The sequence below is a fragment of the Apium graveolens genome, chromosome 8 (genome assembly GCF_009905375.1).
Source record: "Apium graveolens cultivar Ventura chromosome 8, ASM990537v1, whole genome shotgun sequence".
Taxonomy (NCBI): Eukaryota; Viridiplantae; Streptophyta; class Magnoliopsida; order Apiales; family Apiaceae; genus Apium; species Apium graveolens.
In genome coordinates, this window is record NC_133654.1 from 14,243,991 (window position 1) to 14,269,873 (window position 25,883).

Below are 25,883 nucleotides of genomic sequence, written 5' to 3' on the forward strand. Positions count from 1 at the left end.
GATTGTCGAAATAAGAAAGTAATGGTGAAAACGCCAGACGAAAGAATAATAACGTTCAAAGGTCAGAAACAAGTAAAGAAGTTCTTAACAATGATTCAAGCCAAGAAGTTACTACGACAAGGATGTGAGCATTTCGTAGCATATGTAATCGACAGAAGTCAGGAGCTCGCAAAACTTGAAGATATTCCAGTAGTGAATGAATTTCCAGACGTATTTCCCGACGAATTACCAGGACTTCCTCCAGATAGAGAAATTGAATTTGCGATTGACTTAGAACCTGGAACAGAACCGGTGTCCAAAGCCCCGTACAGAATGGCGCCTGTTGAGATGAAGGAGCTAGCAAGGCAATTGCAAGAATTGTTAGAGAAAGGAGTAATTAGACCTAGCGTATCCCCGTGGGGAGCCCCGGTATTATTTGTCAAGAAGAAAGATGGAAGCATGAGACTGTGCATTGACTATAGGGAGCTCAATAAGCTGACAATCAAGAACAAGTATCCATTACCCAGAATCGATGATTTGTTTGACCAATTGAAGAGAGCCAAGTATTTCTCCAAAATTGATTTAAGATCGGGATATCATCAACTAAAGATCAAGCCAGAAGATATACCAAAGACAGCTTTCAGAACAAGGTATGGACATTATGAATTTCTAGTGATGTCTTTTGGATTGACCAACGCCCCAGCAGCGTTTATGGATCTGATGAATAGAATTTTCAAAGAGTATTTGGATAAGTTTGTTATTGTGTTTATAGACGATATTTTAATCTATTCCAAGACGAAAGAAGATCATGCGGAACATGTGAGAACGGCTTTGGAGATTTTAAGGAAGAAGAAGTTATATGCTAAACTGTCGAAGTGTGAGTTTTGGTTACAGGAAGTTCAGTTCTTAGGACACATAGTCAGTAATGAAGGGATCAAAGTGGACCCGGCAAAGATCGAAGCAATTACGAATTGGGAGAGACCGAGAACAACCACTGAGGTAAGAAGTTTCCTAGGATTGGCGGGATATTATCGTCGATTTGTTCAGAATTTCTCAAGGATTGCCACATCATTAACAAAGCTTACACGAAAGAATGAAAAGTTTATATGGAACGATAAGTGCGAAGGAAGTTTTCAAGAATTGAAGCAGAGATTAATCACGGCACCTGTTTTATCACTTCCGGACGATCAAGGGAATTTCGTAATTTATAGCGATGCTTCTCATAAGGGACTAGGATGTGTTCTTATGCAGCACGACAAGGTGATTGCTTATGCGTCAAGACAATTGAAACCACACGAACAGAAATACCCTACTCATGACTTGGAGCTAGCAGCTATAGTTTTTGCTTTGAAAATTTGGAGACATTATTTATATGGAGAAAAGTGTGAGATTTTCACGGATCACAAAAGTTTGAAATATATATTTACCCAGAAGGAACTTAATATGAGGCAAAGGAGATGGTTAGAGTTGATCAAGGATTATGATTGCTCGATTAATTATCATCCCGGTAAGGCGAACGTTGTAGCAGATGCGTTAAGTCGGAAGGAAAGGTTAAATGTGTTATCTGTACCTGAAGAAATATATAAAGAATTTCAGAAATTAGAATTGGAGGTTAAAATTTGCAAGCCTGAAGAAGCAAAAGTATACAGTATGATTTTCCACCCGGAGTTACTGGAGAAAATAAAGAAATGCCAGAAAGAGGTAATGAATCAAGATATAAATAGTTTGGTAGGTGAGGAATTATGCACGCAACAAGATGATCAAGGTATTCTTAGGTTTTCTTCAAGAGTTTGGATTCCACCAGTGACGGAGTTAAAGAATGAAATTTTACAAGAGGCACATAGTTCAAGATATTCCATCCATCCAGGGAGTACCAAAATGTACAGAGATCTGAAGAAGAATTATTGGTGGCCAAATATGAAGAGGGAAATTGCGGAATGGGTTAGCAAATGTTATACCTGTCAGAGAGTTAAAGCGGAGCATCAGAGACCAAGCGGATTGCTACAGCCATTGGAGATTCCAGAATGGAAGTGGGAACATATTACCATGGATTTCATAGTTGGATTACCAAGGACAAGGGCTAATCATGATGCCATTTGGGTTATAGTGGATAGACTTACCAAGTCAGCTCATTTTCTGCCTATAAATGAAAGATTTTCGCTCGACAAGTTAGTCCATATGTACCTAAAAGAAATTGTAGTTCGTCATGGAGTTCCAGTGTCTATCGTATCTGATCGAGATCCAAGGTTTAATTCAAGATTTTGGAAAAGCTTTCAAGAATGTTTGGGAACAAAATTGAATATGAGTACGGCCTATCACCCGCAGACGGACGGCCAAAGTGAAAGAACAATCCAGACAATCGAGGACATGCTACGTGTTTGTGCTATTGATTTCAAAGGAAGTTGGGACGAGCATTTATCCCTGGTAGAATTTGCTTATAACAACAGTTATCACGCCAGCATTGGAATGCCACCTTATGAAGCCCTTTATGGACGCAAATGTAGATCTCCATTATATTGGGACGAAGTAGGAGAACGTAAAATACTCGGACCTGAACTGGTACAGCAGAAAAAGGAAGTTGTTGAAATTATTCAGAAAAGATTAATAGCCGCACAAAATCGTCAGAGGAAATATGCAGACAAGTCAAGGAAAGACATGGAAATTGAAGAAGGAAGCTTGGTATTACTGAAAGTATCACCGTGGAAAGGACTAACGAGGTTTGGGAAGAAAGGGAAGCTAAGCCCAAGATATGTCGGACCTTTTGAAATTCTAAAGCGCATTGGTAAAGTAGCTTACGAATTGGCGTTACCTCCGCACATGGAGCACATTCACAATGTTTTTCATGTATCGATGCTCAAGAAATATAATCCAGACTCCAGGCATGTAACAGAATATGAGCCAATAGAGCTTCAGGCAGACTTATCATATGTAGAGAATCCAATAGAGATTTTAGAGGAAAGAGAGAAAATATTGAGAAATAAAGTGATAAAGTTAGTAAGAGTATTGTGGAGAAACCCAAAGGTTGAAGAGTCAACCTGGGAGTTAGAAAGTGATATGAGAGAAAAGTACCCTCATTTGTTTTCTTAGGAGATTCTGAGGATAGAATCCTTTTAAGGGGGGAAGGATGTAATATCCGGGATATAACGTGTAATTATTTTTACTATTAAATAATTAATATGTGTGTTCAGTAACTATTCTGTGAGTTAATTGTTAAGTGATATATGTACTTGAATATTCAAAAATAATATTAATTGAGTATTTTATTTTTATATGTCCCAAATAAAATATAGATAATTGTTATATCTTCCTAATTATTTTTGTGTTGATTTATAGATTTATAAGAATCATATAAAATTTTTAAAATCTTTTTCCGGGTAATTAAAATCTATTTTATAAAAACGGGAACCAACCGACGTCAACCGTTGTTACGTTTTTGGAACCCGAAACTCTATCGAGAACTCCTTTCTAACCTAATTATAATATTCCGAGCATTTTCCATGTTTCGACTTTTTCGATCCGGCGTACGGTTTGTCCTGCGCAGGTCCCGGCACAACATTTTCGATACAATATTCGTTTCGGTAAATTAATAAAACCCGTATTTTCGATAAACGGGAGCCTTTTATTAAACTATCCCAATTATCACTTCGTAGTACGTGTAACTGGGTGCTGAGACCAAGACCGCAGTACAAATTGTACTGATTGGGATAACTATCCCAAAAACCGATACCGTTTGGATCAGTTTTTATAAATAAACGTACCATTTTATATCCGGAATGATCCAACGGGATACTAATTTTCCGTAATTATAAATAGCCTTTTACCGTATTTTATTTTGTATCAAAATCATTTGCAGACAGATAAATATATAATTTTACAGAGAAAAATCATATATTCATAAACCTTTCTGAGAATCAAACCAACTTTTGAAGGTGTTAGTGATCTTTGTTTGAAAAGCTCGAGTACTAGATTTGAAGGTCTTGAGAAGCTCTATCAGAATCTGTAACCCATACACCTGCAGAATCAAAGGTTGAATTTCTAAAAATTTAATTATTTTCGAATTTATTTTATTAAAAATATGAATTTTTGTTCGGATGATTGTTTGTATGATTTGATGATTGTATGTTGTAGAACTTGTTTTCCTGATGATTTTCATATGTCATACGTCTGATTTGGAGTTCAATAACATGTTCAAATTTGAGTTTGATTTTCGAATTTTAAAATTAGGGTTTATAACCCGTATGAATGTTCTTAATTGAAATTTGGGGGTTTCTTATTCTGTGATAGATTGATGTTGTATTATAGTGGGTTGTGTTCTCTGTGAAATTTGCAATCCAGTCGTATAAGTTTCATGAACCAACAAGGTCTGTAGAGAAGGGAGTTGTGTTTTGAAGTTTTCCGATGTTCACCGGAAACTGGGAAATTTCACGGCCAAATTCCGGCCAACTCAGGGATTGTTAGGTTGTTTTGATTGCATGGTTGTGTTCCTGGTGTTGTGTAGATGTGATCTGGAGCTTGTGGTAAGGTGAGGAAACCGGAATCGTGTTCTCCGGCCACCCCTGTGTTTTCCGGCGACTGGACTGTAAAAATTGCAGTTTGGTCCCTGAAGTTTTGGGGACGATGCAGTTTGGTCCCTGTAGTTTTCAGACTTTGCAAAAATAGGATTCCTGTTTTAAAAATGTTTAAAAATCATATTTCCCATTTATTTTTATTATAAAAATTCGTTTTTAATTTCTGAAAATTCTAAAAATTATTATTTTAATTCCGAAAATTATTTTTAATTCACAAATAAATCTGAATTAATTATTTAATTAATTTCAGTTAATTTTTAATTGATTAATTAGTCAATTAATTCGAAAATTAATTGATTAATTGATTTAATTAATTATTAATTGATTTTTAATTAATTATTTAATTAGATTTAATTATTAAAAATGATTTAAAAAATTCTAAAAAATAGTTTAGAGCTTTAAAATATTATTCTAAATTATTTTCAAGGCTCGATAATTATTCTAAAATTGTTTCGGAGCCAGAATTGGCCAACCGAACCCTGTTTATTAACCCGAAATTGATCCAACGACCCGTTTTAATTCCGAAAAATGTTTTAAAAATTATTTTAAAATACCAGAAAGCCCATTTATGACCGAGACTTCTTTATAAATGATATGTCATTGATTACGTGATGTATTATGTGTTATATGTGACATGTGGTTTGACTATCGGTCTATATATGCGGTGTATACTTCGTTATTGCGTAGATTTCAATCCGTTAATCGGATTTGGGTAAAACGAAGGGTAGATAAAAGTGTGCGTTGAATAGAATCTTGTGAGTTGATGATTGATAGATGCTTATGATATGTGAGCAGAAGAGGCAAGGCGTAGAAAAGGGAAACAGATAGTTGAGGAGTAAGCCGATTGTGATTGGAAGTGAGTACAGAGTAGTAAGCTAATTCCAGGCAAGTGTTCTGAACTTTCTCGAGATATTGTAATTCTTGATAGTCTTGTTGACATTACAAGTGCTTTGAAGCACGGAAACCGAAACCCTGATTTCAGTTATTGTTCTTGAGCCATGAACCATATTCTTTTTAAACCATTGACTATTGTAAACCCAAACTCGAATCTCAAGTATACGATACTATTCCATAAATACATGCAAACAAAATCCTAAACACTGAACTGAATTACTTATACATTCAACCATTGTATCCTATGCTTTGAGAGCTCAAATCTTTGAAACCCTGAAATATTGATTCTTTTGTTATCCAATTCTTTCAGATCCCAGCATTCAAGCTTGTAAACTACTTTATTGATCCTTACAAAGATTGAAACCCTTTCATTGTTAAACAGTCATTGTTGTTAATGATTCTGGTTATTGTTTATTATTGCGTATTCTGTTATTATGTTAGAATTGGATTGTTTTTATAAAATTGTGGACCAGATTCGTGGTCAGACCATATAATGGTCAAGTTAGGCCAATGTGTGCCTTGGATCCAGTAGTTAGAGCAATGCTGTGTACCTTGCTCGGGGTTAGTGCGTGACTGATCAGCAGCCTAACCTTGGTTTTTAAATTAAAAGTATATTATCCAATTCTAAATCATAATCCATTGTTCACTTGATATCATAAATATATTCACCTGATGATCATTATTCTCAGTTTTGTTATTGTGACTTGCTGAGCTAGTTAGCTCATTTGTGCGATGTTGTTTATATTCTTTCCAGTTAAAAAGGAACCAGTTGGTAAAGAGGATCCCCAGTCCAGCGTGAGAGCTAGGGGTTCAGGTTGAGAAAGCTGAACTAGTAGACTTCTTTTGGGATAATTTATGTTTGTAAAAGTTTGTAATAATGTTTGATACTCAGTGTGAGTTGAAATAGTTGGGATTTGAACGGTTTGTAATATATTAGTGTGTTGGCTTGTGTGCATACTTTAACCTGTCGCGGTCCGTGGTGGTGGATAAGTAGGGTCACTGCATATAATTATTATTATCTTTATTATTGTTATAAGTAGGTTATAATTAAGGTGTGTGTGTGGACCCCAAACTTCTGACCCGGGTTTGGAGGGCGCCACATCATCCGTCGGGAGACAATCTGCCTTATTCGTCGGAAGGCAACCTGCTTCATCCGTCGGTACTCAAAATTCACCATCCGTCGGGTTATCAAGAGAAGCAGGAAGTCAAGATAGATCACCTATAGAAAGTTCCCCTTTCTCAAATCAAAGATCCACAAACTCAGGTGGAGTTTCTAACAATCAAAACTCAATCACACATCAAGACAACAATGAGGCCTCTTCATCTAGAGCTAATCTACCTCAACAAAGAAAATGGACAAAAGATCACCCATTTGAGCTCATAATTGGTGATGTTTCTTCTAGAGCTCAAACCAGGAGAGCAACTCAAGAAGAATGTCTATATAGCAGCTTTCTTTCCAAAGAAGAACCAAAGAAGGTAGAAGAAGCTTTGTTGGATCCTGATTGGATTTTAGCTATGCAGGAGGAGCTAAACCAATTTTAAAGGAATAATGTATGGAAGCTGGTACCCAAGCCTAAAGGAAAGAATCCAATAGACACCAACTGGGTATTCAGAAACAAGATAGATGAAAATGGCATAGTAGTCAGGAATAAAGCTAGATTGGTTGCTAAGGGCTATTGTCAACAAGAAGGAATAGATTTTGATGAAACATTTGCTCCTGTTGCAAGACTTGAAGCCATCATAATTTTTTAGCCTATGCAGCCCATGCCAATTTCAAGGTCTATCAAATGGATGTCAAAAGTGCCTTTCTGAATGGAGATTTGGAGGAGGAAGTCTATGTTAGTCAACCTCCTGGTTTTAAAGATTCAAATTTTCCAGATCATGTCTACTATCTTTTAAAAGCACTTTATGGACTAAAGCAAGCACCTAGAGCCTGGTATGACACTTTATCAAAGTTCCTTTTGAAAAATCATTTCACAAGAGGTATTGTAGATAAAACTTTATTCTTTAGAAATGTTAATGGCTCTAGTATACTTGTTCAAATTTATGTAGATGACATTATTTTTGGCTCTACAGATGAGTTACTTTGCAAAAAGTTTTCCAAATTGATGCAAAGTAAGTATGAAATGAGTATGTTGGGAGAACTAACTTACTTTCTTGGTTTACAAGTTAAGCAAGTTAGTGATGGAATATTCATTAGTCAAACTAAATATATTTTTGATCTTTTAAAGAAGTTTGATATAATGGATTGCACATCTGCAAAAACTCCCATGGCCACTGCAACTAAACTTGAATTAAACACTACTGAAAAGTCTGTGGATATTTCAAGTTATAGGGGCATGGTTGGCTCACTTCTGTACTTAACAGCTAGTAGGCCAGATATAATGTTTGCTACATGTTTATGTGCTAGATTTCAGGCTGATCCTAGAGAATCTCACTTAGTAGCTATTAAGAGAATTTTTAGATATCTCAAGGGAACACCAAAACTTGGCATTTGGTACCCTAGAGATTCTGGTTTTAATCTAACTGGTTATTCAGATGCAGATTATGCAGGTTGTAGAATTGATAGAAAAAGTACAACAGGAACCTGTCAATTTCTAGGAAACAAGCTTGTGTCCTGGTTTAGTAAAAAGCAAAACTCAGTTTCAACTTCTACAGCTGAAGCTGAATATATTGCTGCTGGCAGTTACTGTGCACAGATTTTATGGATGAAAAATCAATTGCTAGACTATGGTTTGCAAGTTGAGAGGATTCCTATTTTCTGTGATAACACAAGTGCATTTTCCATCACTGAAATTCCAGTACAACATTCAAGGACAAATCACATAGATATCAAGTACCACTTCATAAGGGAACATGTAATGAATGGTACTGTAGAACTACATTTTGTTCCAAGTGAGAAGCAGCTTGCAAATATCTTTACCAAGCCACTAGATGAATCCACCTTTACAAGGTTGGTAAGTGAGTTAGGTATACTTAATTATTCTTAAATCTTTATGAGATAATTTGTTAGTTGAAATGCAGCCATAATTTTTATTGATTTTTCAGTCTTGGATGAAATTTTGGCTAAGTCAAAATTTGCATCTCGACGGATGATCCTTATCCATCGAGTTTGATCATCCGTCGGTATACTATTTGCTAATAAAAATCAGTTACTTTTCTGGAATATTTTATGACACGACGAATAACAGTTTATCCTCATCCGTCGAATTGTCTTAATCTCAGCCGTTAATTCCCTGCACATTATTCATCGATTATACTTACAGTTTGTAAGCATAACACGACGGATAATGGGTATTATTTTTACAGTTTATTTTTAAAAGGCTATTTTAGGCAATTTTAATTGGTTACTTTATTTTACTTTATTATTTTTAACAGTTAATTTTGAGACAGTATAAAAGCCTATTTTATTTCATTGCTCTTCTTTTATCATTCTCAAATCAACTACTCAAATTTATTTCTCTCTCAAAGCACTTACTCTCTCTCTTCAAGCTTTTATTCTCTAACAATGGCGCCAGTTGTCAAGATTATGTCTCAAACTGGGTTTATTTATGAGAAGAACAATTTCACTGCATTAGTAAACAAGGGTATTCAACAATCTGGTGACTATCACAAGATGATGGACTTTGTGAAGAATTGCAAGCTTAGCCAGGCCATGCTGGAATCACCCACAATCTGTTGTGAAGTTGTTGAAGAAATGTGGACCACTGCTATATACAACTCAACAGATAAGACCATTACTCTAAACATTAAAGGTAAAGAATTCTATATCAATAGTGATGTTGTAAACACATGTTTCAAAATTCCTGATAACACCGTGACCTCACCACACACTGACACTGATATAATCAATATGCTTAATTCCATGAACTATGCACTCTTTACTTATAAGTTAAGTGATATTAGGAGATTGGGTCTTAGGAAGGAATGGAGTTTTATGTGTGATGTGGTGACTAAGGTATTTTCAGGTAAAATCAGTAATTTTGATTCAGTCAATATCTCCATGCTTAACATGCTCTACATGCTAGTTACAGATAAATTCTATAATTTCAGTGACCTTGTTTTGTTTGAGTTGGGTTTTAAACTAGGAGAGTTAAATAAGAGAGGTAAAAATGTGTATTATGCTAGATTCTTTATGATGTTAGCTAATCATCTCTCTGAGAATATTGTGCTTGAGAACCCTAACAAACAATTAGATTGTTGGGTTCAAGAGAGAAGGCTCATTGCAGATTTGAACAGAGCCAATCATCACAAGGAGGTGCCACTGTTCTATTTCCCTGTAATGGAAGCACCTCAGGTAAGTGAGGTAAGTTCATCTATCCCTACCACTATTCCAACCTCACAAATTTCTTTGAGTTCTAGTGTGGCTATGACAACTATGTCAATGACCCAACAGTTGCCTACCCAAGCTACCAAACCTACAAATATTTCAAAATCCAAATCAAAGAAAGCCCCCTCTGGTATCTCTCAAAAGATGCCAGCTGCAAAATCCACCAAAACCAAAGAGGGGAGTGTGCAGGTGGGTAAGACAGGTGAGGGACAGGGTGAACATCAAAGAAACCCAAAGGATAAGGATGGAGAGGTGAGTGGTTCCCAGCCTAGCCACACTGCAGTTTCCCAACAAACTGCAGTGCTTAAAAAGGATAATAGCTCATTTCTAGCTACATCCTCCCAAAAGGATGTAGTTATTGAACAAAGCTCTCAACCAAGAGCACAGGCCAAGAGGGTTAGGGACACAAGCTCACCCCAAACTTATGCCAGAAAAAAGAAATCCAAAACTCTTGGGGATGCACAGGGTACACACTGTGAAAAATGGTGCTAAAGACACAGTCACTACACCTTCACAAATTCAGCTTGATGTGACTCCAATAAATGTGGAGTCATAACTAAAATCTCTAGTAATAGAAGCACCTCAAACACCAAACTCACCCACAAACTCACTGGATGTGGATATGATAAACACATCAATTCCTGATTCCCCTTCTTTAACTTTGTTGGGGAAGCCAAAATCTAGTACAAGTGAGTATCATCTTTTAGATGATTTGTTGGCTCACTTGCCAATTCTTTCAGGAACTGTTGAATCATCTGTGCCCAAAATATCTTCAATCAGCACAGAGTCCACAATAGTTTCTATTCCTAGTTCATTCATTTATACTCTCTCGATGGATATTGCTCATCCGTCGAGTAGTGATTGTATCCCGACGGATAAGCTTAACAACAGTTATCCGTCGAATAGCAAAACCACTCACTCGATGGATATCACTCATCCGTCGAGTATCTCTGCACAGCTTCAAACTTCATTTATCTCTAGTGCAGAAGAATTAGTGGTTGTACAGTCACTATTAGGATTGAGAGAGAAGAGTGTTTTGAGTGAGAGTCTGGGTTGCTCCCAGGAAAAAGGAGAGGAAATGAGTGAAATTATGCAATCCGCTTATTCAGGATTGGCAAAAGAAAGTGAGAGGAGTCCCACCTTAGATGGTAAAGGTGTGGGTGTGAGAGTGGGGAGCCAGGGTGAGACCCTGATACAACAAAAGAGAGAAAACGAGAGAAATGCAGGTACTGGAGCTATAAGGATGAATGTCATTGTTAGTGAGTCAATGAATTTCCAGGATGCAGACAGGGAGGGACTATCCCAACAACCTCAAGCTGTTATAGATTCCATCTCCCTTGATGCTGAGGCATTTACTCACCCTGTTCCAGCTTATCAACTTCTAGCTGAACAGGGCAATGACAATGTAGAAAGGATGCTCAATCTGGTGCATACCATACAGTCTATGCTAAGAGCTAAGGATGCCATCACAGCTTTGCCCTCTACAGCTGGTGATGTGGATTATGAGACTGGTGGTTCAGCTGATTTCTTTGGTAATGGAAGTGGGGATAGTGAAGATGAAGCAATGGACATAGGGGAGAAGTAGGTTCCAGTTCAAGATCAGGTATGCCATCATGGGTATTTTCAAAGCACTGTGATGAGCACTACTTCAAGACAACCCTAATCCAACTAATCAATCAAACAAACACTGCTCTTCAAATCACTACAAATGCCAGCACCAAGAAGCTCCTTCAGGCACATCTAGCCTCCCTGCAACTTCAACAAATTCAAGGCTTCCAACATGCTAGGGATGTAAACACCATCAAGGGTGATATTGATGAGATGAAGACGGCCATTTCAGAGAAGATGGATTATAAGCTTCCAGAAGCCACAATGCTTGATATCAAAAGGAAATTAAGGAAAAATTCTGATCTTGCAACCAAGATAGATGCCCTGGATACAAGAATGTCAGCCATGGAAGCATCTTTAAAATCCATCCATCTTCATCAAGTCCAACGGACAGATTTACTTCAAAAATTGGTGGCTGCTCAAACCCCCTTCTCTAATCAACTTGATGATAACAAAAAGGGGGAGAAAGGACCAAGTAAGGGGGAGAAGCTTCAAATTCATATCAGTAAACTAATTATGCCTTCAATTACTATCTCAAAGCCACCAGTTACAAACAGTATAGATCTGATAAATGCAGCAACAACCAACTTTAGAGCAACTAATAAGAAGAAGTTGAGTCCACTCAACTGGTAGAAGATTGATGAGAATATACAAAAGAAGTTTGAACTAGTCAAGGAGCCAGTTGAGTCAGCCATCCATCATTCTCAAGTCAAGCAAATTTCTGTGAATGAGATGAGCATGAACTATCTGGAAAGAGGACAGTCATCCTGCATCAAATCTCCAAAGGCTGAAATAATTCTGAAACCAAAGGTGAATTATCCAAAATCATCATTGAAGAACCCTTTGGATACTGTGTATGAGACACCTAAGCCTGATGAAAAGAAGCTTCTGTCAAGGTCAATTGCTTTCTACAAAGATCCAACTGATTCAGCTTTGAAGAAGAGAATTGCTAAAGTTTTCAGGAATGGGAAAGAAATTTGTGTGGTGGCTGGACATCCTCAATTTGCTCAAGCAAAGAGAGAAGAAAAGGCTAGATTAAAACAGGAAAAGAAGCAAGCTGTTCTAGATGCCAAAAAGGCTAAACAAAAGAAAGAGCAGATTGCTATCTTGGTCAAGTTACATGCTGTAAATTCATCACAACAAATCTCTGCCCAGCCATCTGAAATCACTGAATCACAAGATCCAAAGAAGCAAGTTGAACAACAGAAGAAAGCTCCAAGAATCAAGGAATTGGCTAAAAGAACCAAAAGGAAACTGGACATTGTTGATAAGGAATTGGAGAATCAGTTTCCCATGAAATCCACTCCAACTACAACTCAAGCATCAAAGCCCTCTGTGGTATTTGAAGATATCAAAGTGGTGGATCCCTACAGGAACATTCATGGTGAACCTATTGTGCCTAAGGATGAGCCAATAGAATGGGAGAACTTACCAATTCCTGACTTCAATTTACCAATCCTTAGCAAGCCAAAAAGAACAAAGTCAAGAGCAGTCAAGAAAGTGAAGCTGTCACCTCTCAAATTCAAATCTCTAGTCAAAGTTCAATCTAAAGCCAATAAGGGAGATTACCTGTACTTGTGTGACATCAAGGAGTTTTCTGACTTAAACCTCTATCTGGATGAACTAGATGAAGTGAGAGGAATTGATTCATACAGAAATCTACCTGAAAGGTTAGTGTTCAAGTACAAGGGAGGAAGGGAGACTCAGTGGCCACTTCACAGGATCCTTCAAGAAAGCCAAATTGTACTGATCAAGGTTTATTCATCCTTCAAAAAGAACTTTAGGTTCAATATTACTGCAAGAAGATTGGTACTGAAGAAGATTGAAGAAATAAGGAGTGTTAGAGCTAAAGATGCACTCCCAAAGACTCTAATTATCCCCTATACAGGGAAAAGAGTGCATCTAAGGCCCTACTGGCTTATGGAGTTCATGGATGATAAAGGAGTGAGAAGATTTTTCAGATTAGAAGACCAATTAAGCATCTCTAGCAATGAGACTCTCTTGGAAATGCAAGAAAAGCTAGATCTCTCAGAATCTGATGAACTGGAATTCCACAGGCAGCTCCAAAATCAGATTGAAGAAAATAACAGAAAGCTTGGAAAGAGATCCATTCCTTCAAGGAAGTAGATAAACCTGCTCAGGCTAGAGGAGCATCTTGAAAATGATTGTGAGCTAAACTTTGTACATTTTGTTAATTGAAGCACTTTTCAGTATCATCTACTTTCCTTCAACAGTTATATTTTTAGGGTATTTTGTTATCATCAAGTGTCTCTTAATTTATGGCTACAATTCCAGTAGACATAAATTGGGGGAGATTGTTGTGTATATGTTGTGAACTTGATGATTTCATTAACAAAACACCTTGGTAGATTTTACTTAGTGAATTTTGTAGCACTCGACGGATAAGGATTATAGTCCCGACGAATGACTCAATATAGTCCCGACGGATGATGATTTATTATCCATCGAATGAGTAGCTTATATAATAATAAGTCTGTAACACATTTCTGCATACACCTTTGTATAGATTCTATAGTAGCACATAAGTCATAATTAACTTTAACTAGATATGCAGAATATGTTGATTAATTGTACATAGACGATGTCTTGTAATTTTGCATAAATGAAATAAAGTCAAGTACCAAATAGCTATGGATGGATGATTAACAAAGCCATCGACGGATGATCAATATAGCTGTCGACGGATGATCAACAAAGTCATCAACGGATGATCATAAACTCGACGGATGATCATGTACTCAACGGATAAAGAATTCAAATATCTATTGACAGTGACAACACAGTCACATGCGTCGAGGGTATGCAAATGGAATGTGGTAGCCTATTTAACTGGGTTTTCGAGAACAAAGAAGCATTGCCATTTCCATGCTATTATGAAGATATTCAAAGATGCTGGAATAGAGAAATGAAGTAGTATTGTATTAGACTTGATAGTTTTTGTTTTATTATCCTATCTTATTACTTTGCAATCTTGGTGATATATAAACCAAGAAGCAGCAAATAGATTAGTAACTAAGAAACTAAGCAACCAAGAGAGAAACATTTGTAAGCTGTACTCTTAACATTTCAAACAAAGGGAAGCAGTTTGATAGTAAAGAGCTAAGGAAGCTTTATGAATACTTGAACATCAAAAAGGATTTTGCCGCAGTTTATCACCCGCAAAGTAATGGTCAGACAGAAGCTATAAACAAAATCATAAAACATACTTTGAAGGCAAAGTTGGAAGAAAAGGAAGGAGACTGGCCATATGAGATGCCCATGGTCCTCTGGTCTTACAACACAACTCCCAGATCGACTACAAGAGAAACCCCATTTCTGCTGACTTATAGGTATGAGGCCATGGTTCCCTTGGAGGTAGGAGCCGGATCCCTCTGGAGAGACTTGTTTGTTGAGGAAAATGCAGAAATTAACCAGAGACTTCACTTGGATTTGTTAGATGAAACCCGAACAAACTCTCAATTGAAGCTTGCTGCATATCAACAGAGAATCGCAAGGTACTTTAATAAAAAGGTAAAATCCGTGCCGTTCAAGGTTGGAGATCTTGTGTTACGAAAGGTTATGTCTAACACCAAGATAGCTCAGCACGGGGTGCTTGGAGCTAATTGGGAGGGACCGTACAAGGTCAAAGCTATACTCTGGAAGGGAACCTATCGCTTGAAAGATCTGGATGGCAAACCTATTCCTCGAGCATGGAATACGGAGCATTTACAAAAGTATTATCAGTAGGGTGTGGCTTTGTCCCCCTCATTTCCATGATTAAATCCTATATAATAGACTAGTAGCAAATAAATTCCTCCTAGCCTAGGGGGGTAGTACATATGACTACGAACCTTGGAACTAGCAGAAGGAAGAAAATTTTCAAATAATTTCCCCACAGAACATAATAGCCATGGGACTAGTGTAATTTGTACACTAGAGCACATTATCAATAAAAGAAAGAAGTTACTTCAAATTGCTTTATATGCTTGGCATGTAAAAATTTCATTTGGAAAGAATATGAGGCGTTCTCTATGATAAGGCGCGCCCAATTGAGGAATTACTAATCCATGATCAGGATACCATGGTACGCGTCTATAAAAGGGCGCGCCTATATAAAATATATATGAAACAACAGATTAATAACGCAGAAATAAAAGTGTACGACTGGTCGAATAAATTAAGGAAAAGTCCTTCAGATTAAGGCGCGCCATTGGTTTGGTACTTGAATAAATTACTGCAAAAAGAATCACTAATAAGAAATGAGTACTTGACACTTGCATGTTAAAAAGAAACAGGGCGCGCCCTCGTTTCAAAATGCTCTGTTAAAAGAATTCTATAAATCCTAATGATATAAGGACAATTTTAAATCTTGAAAAAAGGTAAGTACTGTTGTGTATATGTTGTGAACTTGATGATTTCATTAACAAAACACCTTGGTAGATTTTACTTAGTGAATTTTGTAGCACTCGACGGATAAGGATTATAGTCCCGACGGATGACTCAATATAGTCCCGAAGGATGATGATTTATTATCCATCGAATGATTAGCTTATGTAACAATAAGTCTGTAACACATTTCTGCATACACCTTTGTATAGATTCTATAGTAGCACATAAGTCATGATTGACTTTAACTAGATATGCAGAATAGGTTGATTAATTGTACATAGATGATGTCTTGTAATTCTGCATAATTGAAATGAAGTCAAGTGCCAAATAGCTACCGACGGATGATTAACAAAGCCATCGACGGATGATCAATATAGCTGTCGACGGATGATCAACAAAGTCATCAACGGATGATCATAAACTCGACGGATGATTATGTACTCAATGGATAAAGAATTCAAATATCTGTTGACAGTGACAACACAGTCACATGCGTCGAGTGTATGCAAATCGAATATGGTAGCCTATTTTCATGCTATTATGAAGATATTCAAAGATGCTGGAATAGAGTAATAAAGTAGCATTGTATTAGACTTGATAGTTTTTATTTTATTATCCTGTCTTATTACTTTATAATCTTGGTGATATATAAACCAAGAAGCAGCAAATAGAATAGTAACTAAGAAACTAAGCAACCAAGAGAGAAACATTTGTAAGCTGTACTCTTAGCATTTCTCTCGTTCTTAGTTGTTATCATTTTGTAAGAAGCTGTGAGCTTTTTGCACACAGAGTTCTCTCGATATATATTAAATATCTCTGGCGGAATCATTCAAATCCACCAGAAAGTTTTTAAAGACTCTTGTTTTTAATTACTTGTGTTTTGATTCATTTCAAGTAACTATTCCGCATTCTGCTAATCAATTCACACACATATATATAATTGAGTTAGAACAATTTTTATTCTAGAAAAAGTTTCAAGAATTCCATTCAACCCCCCTTTTGTAATTCTTGTTATATTGTTAAGGGACTAACAATTGGTATCAGAGCAAGCTCTTGAAGAACAAAGAGTTTAAAGATCAAAACAACATATCAAGATGAACAAGAAGGATGTTGGAGTCAAGATTCCTTTTCTGAATAAAGATAATTACCATCATTGGAAGGTAAAGATGCATCTTCATTTGCTTTCTCAAGATGAGGCCTATGTGGACTGCATAGAAAAAGGCCCTCATGTACCAACGAGAGCTGCAACTGGAAATGAGCCATCTGTCCCCAAGCCAAGGCATGAATGGTCTGATCCTGACATTGAACAAGTCAGGAAGGATAAAAAGGCCATGAATATCCTGTTCAATAGAGTTGATGGTGATATGTTTGACAACATTATCAACTGCAAAACTTCCAAGGATGTTTGGGATACAATACAGATCATCTGTGATGGCACTGAGCAAGTTAGAGAAAACAAGATGCAACTACTGATTCAGCAATATGAACATTTTCATAATAAAGAAAGTAAGTCACTCACTGACATATTTAATAGGTTTTAAAAACTGCTAAATGCTTTAAAGTTGCATGGAAGGGTCTATCAGACAAAAGACTCCAATATGAAATTCCTTAGATCTCTTCCAAAGGAATGGAAACCAATGACAGTCTCATTAAGAAACTCACAAGATTATAAAGAGTTTTCTTTGGAGAGACTGTATGGCATCCTGAAAACATATGAGATTGAAATAGAGCAAGATGAGAGGATGGAGAGATGAAAGAAGAAAGGAGGGTCCATTGCACTAGTTGCTGAGTTAGAGAAGGAGAAGGAGATGAAGATGGAAGCTGTTGAATCAACTTCAAGGGTCTGTGAGAACAAGGGAAAAGGGCTTGCAGTAGAAAGTGAAGAATCTATGAGCCAAGATGACATGAAAGACATTGATGAATACTTAGCATTTATTTACAGAAGGTTTGCCAAGCTCAAGTTCAAAAAGAACTTTGGAGCAGCCAAGCCAAATAGAAACATGGTGGATAAATCAAAATTCAAATGTTTCAAATGTGGCTTGGCAGGGCACTTTGCCAGTGAGTGTAGAAAGCCAGATTCAAGCAAGAAAAAGTTTGAGCCAGTGGATTATAAGCAAAAATACTTTGAACTGCTCAAACAGAAGGAAAGGGCTTTCATTACACAAGAGAATGACTGAGCAGCTGATGGTCTGGATGAAGATGAAGATGTCAGCTATGTCAATCTAGCCCTAATGGCCAAGTCTGATGAAACAGAAACAAGCTCTTCAAGTAATCAGGTAATTACTACAAACCTTGCACATTTATCTAAAGCTGAGTGTAATGATGCTATAAATGACATGTCTACAGAGTTATATCATTTGCGTGTTACACTTAAGTCTCTTACTAAAGAAAATGCTAAAATCAAAGAAAACAATTTGTTTTTGAGTGAGAGAAATAATGTGCTAGAGTCTCAGTTCATTGATTTTGAAAAATTAAGAATTGAGTGTAAGATTGCCAAGGAGGAATTAACTGAGTCCTTGAAGAAAGAAGAAATTTTGAAGAAGCAGCTCGAGCGTGAACAGGAGGTGATTAAGGCATAAAAACATCTAGAGATGTCCATGCTCAAATCACTAGAGTTCAAGGAATCGAGTCCTTCTGTGATGAAGCCTGGAAAAAGAACAAGGAGAAACTAGAACCAAATTTGGTGGATCGACTGCTAACAGATGTAAACTCGACGGATGATGAGGGTCATCCATCGGATAACAAAAAGGGTTATCCGTCGAATAACAAAAAGGGTTATCCGTCGACTGATGCAAATCCTCATCCGTCGACTGTAAGCAAGCCTATCAGTAAAGCCAAACTTGTTAAGCTGAATGAAAAGTATGGATCTGTTTCCAAGAACTTTGTTTCAGGAGAATCGAGTCAAGTTAAGAAAGGGAAAAATGCTAATGTTGGTCACATGACTGTCAAACAGTTAAGTGACAGACTTGAAAAGGTTGAGGTAAAAACAGAGGCTAAAAAGAAAAACAATAGAAATGGTAAAATAGGGATTAACAAACACAATAACTACACACCTGATAAATATGCTCCTAGAAAAATCTGTGTCAAGTGTGGTAGTGTAAATCATTTGTCTGTTAATTGCAAATCTGCCATGCCTACTTCCATGTCTGTGCCACCTCACTTTCCCAATATGAATGCCATGCCTCCCTTGCCTATGAATGCTATATCTACACAGAATATGAATGCACAGTTTGCTAATATGCCATTTGCACCTAATCCTTATTATGCTGCATTTGGTATGCCACAAATGCAATTTAGCATGCCTTATTGGAATAACATGTTCACTAATAACAGGCCATTCCCTGTTGATTATAATATGCATAATAATTCTGTTACAATGAATGGTTTCAAAGGCCCAACTCAAATGACTAAGGATGATTCTGATATCCCAAGTCAAATGAGATAAAGCCTAAGAAACAGAAAAAGAAAGCTAACAAGGCAGGACCCAAGGAAACTTGGGCACCAAAATCAACTTGATTTGATTTTGATGTGTGCAGGGAAATAGAAAGAATCTTTGATACTTGGACAGTGGTTGTTCAAGACACATGACTGGTGATTCTACCCTGCTCACAGAGTTTAAGGAGAGAGCTGGCCCAAGTATTACTTTTGGAGATGACAACAAAGGTTATACTATAGGATATGACTTGATTTCAAAGGACAATGTCATCATTGAGGAGGTTGCCTTAGTGGATGGTCTCAAACACAACTTGTTGAGTATCAGCCAGCTTTGTGATAAAGGCAACTCAGTAATTTCAAACTCATCTCAGACAAAGGGAAGCAGTTTGATAGTAAAGAGCTAAGGAAGCTTTATGAATACTTGAACATCAAAAAGTATTTTGCCGCAGTTTATCACCCGCAAAGTAATGGTCAGACAGAAGCTATAAACAAAATCATAAAACATACTTTGAAGGCAAAGTTGGAAGAAAAGGAAGGAGACTGGCCATATGAGATGCCCATGGTCCTCTGGTCTTACAACACAACTCCCAGATCGACTACAAGAGAAACCCCATTTCTGCTGACTTATAGGTATGAGGCCATGGTTCCCTTGGAGGTAGGAGCCGGATCCCTCTGGAGAGACTTGTTTGTTGAGGAAAATGCAGAAATTAACCAGAGACTTCACTTGGATTTGTTAGATGAAACCCGAACAAACTCTCAATTGAAGCTTGCTGCATATCAACAGAGAATCGCAAGGTACTTTAATAAAAAGGTAAAATCCGTGCCGTTCAAGGTTGGAGATCTTGTGTTACGAAAGGTTATGTCTAACACCAAGATAGCTCAGCACGGGGTGCTTGGAGCTAATTGGGAGGGACCGTACAAGGTCAAAGCTATACTCTGGAAGGGAACCTATCGCTTGAAAGATCTGGATGGCAAACCTATTCCTCGAGCATGGAATATGGAGCATTTACAAAAGTATTATCAGTAGGGTGTGGCTTTGTCCCCCTCATTTCCATGATTAAATCCTATATAATAGACTAGTAGCAAATAAATTCCTCCTAGCCTAGGGGGGTAGTACATATGACTACGAACCTTGGAACTAGCAGAAGGAAGAAAATTTTCAAATAATTTCCCCACAGAACATAATAGCCATGGGACTAGTGTAATTTGTACACTAGAGCACATTATCAATAAAAGAAAGAAGTTACTTCAAATTGCTTTATCTGCTTGGCATGTAAAAATTTCATTTGGAAAGAATTTGAGGCGTTCTCTATGATAAGGCGCGCCCAATTGAGGAATTACTAATCCATGATCAGGATACCATGGTACGCGTCTATAAAAGGGCGCGCCTATATAAAATATATATGAAACAACAGATTAATAACGCAGAAATAAAAGTGTACGACTGGTCGAATAAATTAAGGAAAAGTCCTTCAGATTAAGGCGCGCCATTGGTTTGGTACTTGAATAAATTACTGCAAAAAGAATCACTAATAAGAAATGAGTACTTGACACTTGCATGTTAAAAAGAAACAGGGCGCGCCCTCATTTCAAAATGCTCTGTTAAAAGAATTCTATAAATCCTAATGATATAAGGACAATTTTAAATCTTGAAAAAAGGTAAGTACTGTTGTGTATATGTTGTGAACTTGATGATTTCATTAACAAAACACCTTGGTAGATTTTACTTAGTGAATTTTGTAGCACTCGACGGATAAGGATTATAGTCCCGACGGATGACTCAATATAGTCCCGAAGGATGATGATTTATTATCCATCGAATGATTAGCTTATGTAACAATAAGTCTGTAACACATTTCTGCATACACCTTTGTATAGATTCTATAGTAGCACATAAGTCATGATTGACTTTAACTAGATATGCAGAATAGGTTGATTAATTGTACATAGATGATGTCTTGTAATTCTGCATAATTGAAATGAAGTCAAGTGCCAAATAGCTACCGACGGATGATTAACAAAGCCATCGACGGATGATCAATATAGCTGTCGACGGATGATCAACAAAGTCATCAACGGATGATCATAAACTCGACGGATGATTATGTACTCAATGGATAAAGAATTCAAATATCTGTTGACAGTGACAACACAGTCACATGCGTCGAGTGTATGCAAATCGAATATGGTAGCCTATTTTCATGCTATTATGAAGATATTCAAAGATGCTGGAATAGAGTAATAAAGTAGCATTGTATTAGACTTGATAGTTTTTATTTTATTATCCTGTCTTATTACTTTATAATCTTGGTGATATATAAACCAAGAAGCAGCAAATAGAATAGTAACTAAGAAACTAAGCAACCAAGAGAGAAACATTTGTAAGCTGTACTCTTAGCATTTCTCTCGTTCTTAGTTGTTATCATTTTGTAAGAAGCTGTGAGCTTTTTGCACACAGAGTTCTCTCAATATATATTAAATATCTCTGGCGGAATCATTCAAATCCACCAGAAAGTTTTTAAAGACTCTTGTTTTTAATTACTTGTGTTTTGATTCATTTCAAGTAACTATTCCGCATTCTGCTAATCAATTCACACACATATATATAATTGAGTTAGAACAATTTTTATTCTAGAAAAAGTTTCAAGAATTCCATTCAACCCCCCTTTTGTAATTCTTGTTATATTGTTAAGGGACTAACAATTGGTATCAGAGCAAGCTCTTGAAGAACAAAGAGTTTAAAGATCAAAACAACATATCAAGATGAACAAGAAGGATGTTGGAGTCAAGATTCCTTTTCTGAATAAAGATAATTACCATCATTGGAAGGTAAAGATGCATCTTCATTTGCTTTCTCAAGATGAGGCCTATGTGGACTGCATAGAAAAAGGCCCTCATGTACCAACGAGAGCTGCAACTGGAAATGAGCCATCTGTCCCCAAGCCAAGGCATGAATGGTCTGATCCTGACATTGAACAAGTCAGGAAGGATAAAAAGGCCATGAATATCCTGTTCAATAGAGTTGATGGTGATATGTTTGACAACATTATCAACTGCAAAACTTCCAAGGATGTTTGGGATACAATACAGATCATCTGTGATGGCACTGAGCAAGTTAGAGAAAACAAGATGCAGCTACTGATTCAGCAATATGAACATTTTCATAATAAAGAAAGTAAGTCACTCACTGACATATTTAATAGGTTTTAAAAACTGCTAAATGCTCTAAAGTTGCATGGAAGGGTCTATCAGACAAAAGACTCCAATATGAAATTCCTTAGATCTCTTCCAAAGGAATGGAAACCAATGACAGTCTCATTAAGAAACTCACAAGATTATAAAGAGTTTTCTTTGGAGAGACTGTATGGCATCCTGAAAACATATGAGATTGAAATAGAGCAAGATGAGAGGATGGAGAGATGAAAGAAGAAAGGAGGGTCCATTGCACTAGTTGCTGAGTTAGAGAAGGAGAAGGAGATGAAGATGGAAGCTGTTGAATCAACTTCAAGGGTCTGTGAGAACAAGGGAAAAGGGCTTGCAGTAGAAAGTGAAGAATCTATGAGCCAAGATGACATGAAAGACATTGATGAATACTTAGCATTTATTTACAGAAGGTTTGCCAAGCTCAAGTTCAAAAAGAACTTTGGAGCAGCCAAGCCAAATAGAAACATGGTGGATAAATCAAAATTCAAATGTTTCAAATGTGGCTTGGCAGGGCACTTTGCCAGTGAGTGTAGAAAGCCAGATTCAAGCAAGAAAAAGTTTGAGCCAGTGGATTATAAGCAAAAATACTTTGAACTGCTCAAACAGAAGGAAAGGGCTTTCATTACACAAGAGAATGACTGAGCAGCTGATGGTCTGGATGAAGATGAAGATGTCAGCTATGTCAATCTAGCCCTAATGGCCAAGTCTGATGAAACAGAAACAAGCTCTTCAAGTAATCAGGTAATTACTACAAACCTTGCACATTTATCTAAAGCTGAGTGTAATGATGCTATAAATGACATGTCTACAGAGTTATATCATTTGCGTGTTACACTTAAGTCTCTTACTAAAGAAAATGCTAAAATCAAAGAAAACAATTTGTTTTTGAGTGAGAGAAATAATGTGCTAGAGTCTCAGTTCATTGATTTTGAAAAATTAAGAATTGAGTGTAAGATTGCCAAGGAGGAATTAACTGAGTCCTTGAAGAAAGAAGAAATTTTGAAGAAGCAGCTCGAGCGTGAACAGGAGGTGATTAAGGCATAAAAACATCTAGAGATGTCCATGCTCAAATCACTAGAGTTCAAGGAATCGAGTCCTTCTGTGATGAAGCCTGGAAAAAGAACAAGGAGAAACTAGAACCAAATTTGGTGGATCGACTGCTAACAGATGTAAACTCGACGGATGATGAGGGTCATCCATCGGATAACAAAAAGGGTTATCCGTCGAATAACAAAAAGGGTTATCCGTCGACTGATGCAAATCCTCATCCGTCGACTGTAAGCAAGCCTATCAGTAAAGCCAAACTTGTTAAGCTGAATGAAAAGTATGGATCTGTTTCCAAGAACTTTGTTTCAGGAGAATCGAGTCAAGTTAAGAAAGGGAAAAATGCCAATGTTGGTCACATGACTGTCAAACAGTTAAGTGACAGACTTGAAAAGGTTGAGGTAAAAACAGAGGCTAAAAAGAAAAACAATAGAAATGGTAAAATAGGGATTAACAAACACAATAACTACACACCTGATAAATATGCTCCTAGAAAAATCTGTGTCAAGTGTGGTAGTGTAAATCATTTGTCTGTTAATTGCAAATCTGCCATGCCTACTTCCATGTCTGTGCCACCTCACTTTCCCAATATGAATGCCATGCCTCCCTTGCCTATGAATGCTATATCTACACAGAATATGAATGCACAGTTTGCTAATATGCCATTTGCACCTAATCCTTATTATGCTGCATTTGGTATGCCACAAATGCAATTTAGCATGCCTTATTGGAATAACATGTTCACTAATAACAGGCCATTCCCTGTTGATTATAATATGCATAATAATTCTGTTACAATGAATGGTTTCAAAGGCCCAACTCAAATGACTAAGGATGATTCTGATATCCCAAGTCAAATGAGATAAAGCCTAAGAAACAGAAAAAGAAAGCTAACAAGGCAGGACCCAAGGAAACTTGGGCACCAAAATCAACTTGATTTGATTTTGATGTGTGCAGGGAAATAGAAAGAATCTTTGATACTTGGACAGTGGTTGTTCAAGACACATGACTGGTGATTCTACCCTGCTCACAGAGTTTAAGGAGAGAGCTGGCCCAAGTATTACTTTTGGAGATGACAACAAAGGTTATACTATAGGATATGACTTGATTTCAAAGGACAATGTCATCATTGAGGAGGTTGCCTTAGTGGATGGTCTCAAACACAACTTGTTGAGTATCAGCCAGCTTTGTGATAAAGGCAACTCAGTAATTTCAAACTCATCTCAGACAAAGGGAAGCAGTTTGATAGTAAAGAGCTAAGGAAGCTTTATGAATACTTGAACATCAAAAAGTATTTTGCCGCAGTTTATCACCCGCAAAGTAATGGTCAGACAGAAGCTATAAACAAAATCATAAAACATACTTTGAAGGCAAAGTTGGAAGAAAAGGAAGGAGACTGGCCATATGAGATGCCCATGGTCCTCTGGTCTTACAACACAACTCCCAGATCGACTACAAGAGAAACCCCATTTCTGCTGACTTATAGGTATGAGGCCATGGTTCCCTTGGAGGTAGGAGCCGGATCCCTCTGGAGAGACTTGTTTGTTGAGGAAAATGCAGAAATTAACCAGAGACTTCACTTGGATTTGTTAGATGAAACCCGAACAAACTCTCAATTGAAGCTTGCTGCATATCAACAGAGAATCGCAAGGTACTTTAATAAAAAGGTAAAATCCGTGCCGTTCAAGGTTGGAGATCTTGTGTTACGAAAGGTTATGTCTAACACCAAGATAGCTCAGCACGGGGTGCTTGGAGCTAATTGGGAGGGACCGTACAAGGTCAAAGCTATACTCTGGAAGGGAACCTATCGCTTGAAAGATCTGGATGGCAAACCTATTCCTCGAGCATGGAATACGGAGCATTTACAAAAGTATTATCAGTAGGGTGTGGCTTTGTCCCCCTCATTTCCATGATTAAATCCTATATAATAGACTAGTAGCAAATAAATTCCTCCTAGCCTAGGGGGGTAGTACATATGACTACGAACCTTGGAACTAGCAGAAGGAAGAAAATTTTCAAATAATTTCCCCACAGAACATAATAGCCATGGGACTAGTGTAATTTGTACACTAGAGCACATTATCAATAAAAGAAAGAAGTTACTTCAAATTGCTTTATCTGCTTGGCATGTAAAAATTTCATTTGGAAAGAATTTGAGGCGTTCTCTATGATAAGGCGCGCCCAATTGAGGAATTACTAATCCATGATCAGGATACCATGGTACGCGTCTATAAAAGGGCGCGCCTATATAAAATATATATGAAACAACAGATTAATAACGCAGAAATAAAAGTGTACGACTGGTCGAATAAATTAAGGAAAAGTCCTTCAGATTAAGGCGCGCCATTGGTTTGGTACTTGAATAAATTACTGCAAAAAGAATCACTAATAAGAAATGAGTACTTGACACTTGCATGTTAAAAAGAAACAGG

General features: G+C 37.1%; 3 protein-coding genes across 3 annotated transcripts; all 3 read left to right on the plus strand.

Annotated features, from left to right (window-relative positions):
* Positions 1-14,652: 14,652 nt before the first annotated feature.
* LOC141679308 (uncharacterized) lies at positions 14,653-15,126 on the plus strand. The gene has a single exon (XM_074485809.1). The coding sequence runs from the start codon at positions 14,653-14,655 to the stop codon at positions 15,124-15,126; it is 474 nt and encodes a 157-aa protein (XP_074341910.1).
* A 4,630-nt stretch (positions 15,127-19,756) lies between these two features.
* Positions 19,757-20,230, plus strand: LOC141679309 (uncharacterized). Its single transcript, XM_074485811.1, has one exon. It carries the CDS (start codon positions 19,757-19,759, stop codon positions 20,228-20,230), a length of 474 nt encoding a protein of 157 aa, XP_074341912.1.
* A 4,630-nt stretch (positions 20,231-24,860) lies between these two features.
* LOC141679310 (uncharacterized) lies at positions 24,861-25,334 on the plus strand. Its single transcript, XM_074485812.1, has one exon. It carries the CDS (start codon positions 24,861-24,863, stop codon positions 25,332-25,334), a length of 474 nt encoding a protein of 157 aa, XP_074341913.1.
* Positions 25,335-25,883: the final 549 nt, after the last annotated feature.

Excerpts from the sequence above, each read along its gene's own strand:
- LOC141679308 (XM_074485809.1), top strand. The coding sequence starts at position 14,653 with ATGCCCATGGTCCTCTGGTCTTACAACACAACTCCCAGATCGACTACA.
- LOC141679310 (XM_074485812.1), top strand. The coding sequence starts at position 24,861 with ATGCCCATGGTCCTCTGGTCTTACAACACAACTCCCAGATCGACTACA.
- LOC141679309 (XM_074485811.1), top strand. The coding sequence starts at position 19,757 with ATGCCCATGGTCCTCTGGTCTTACAACACAACTCCCAGATCGACTACA.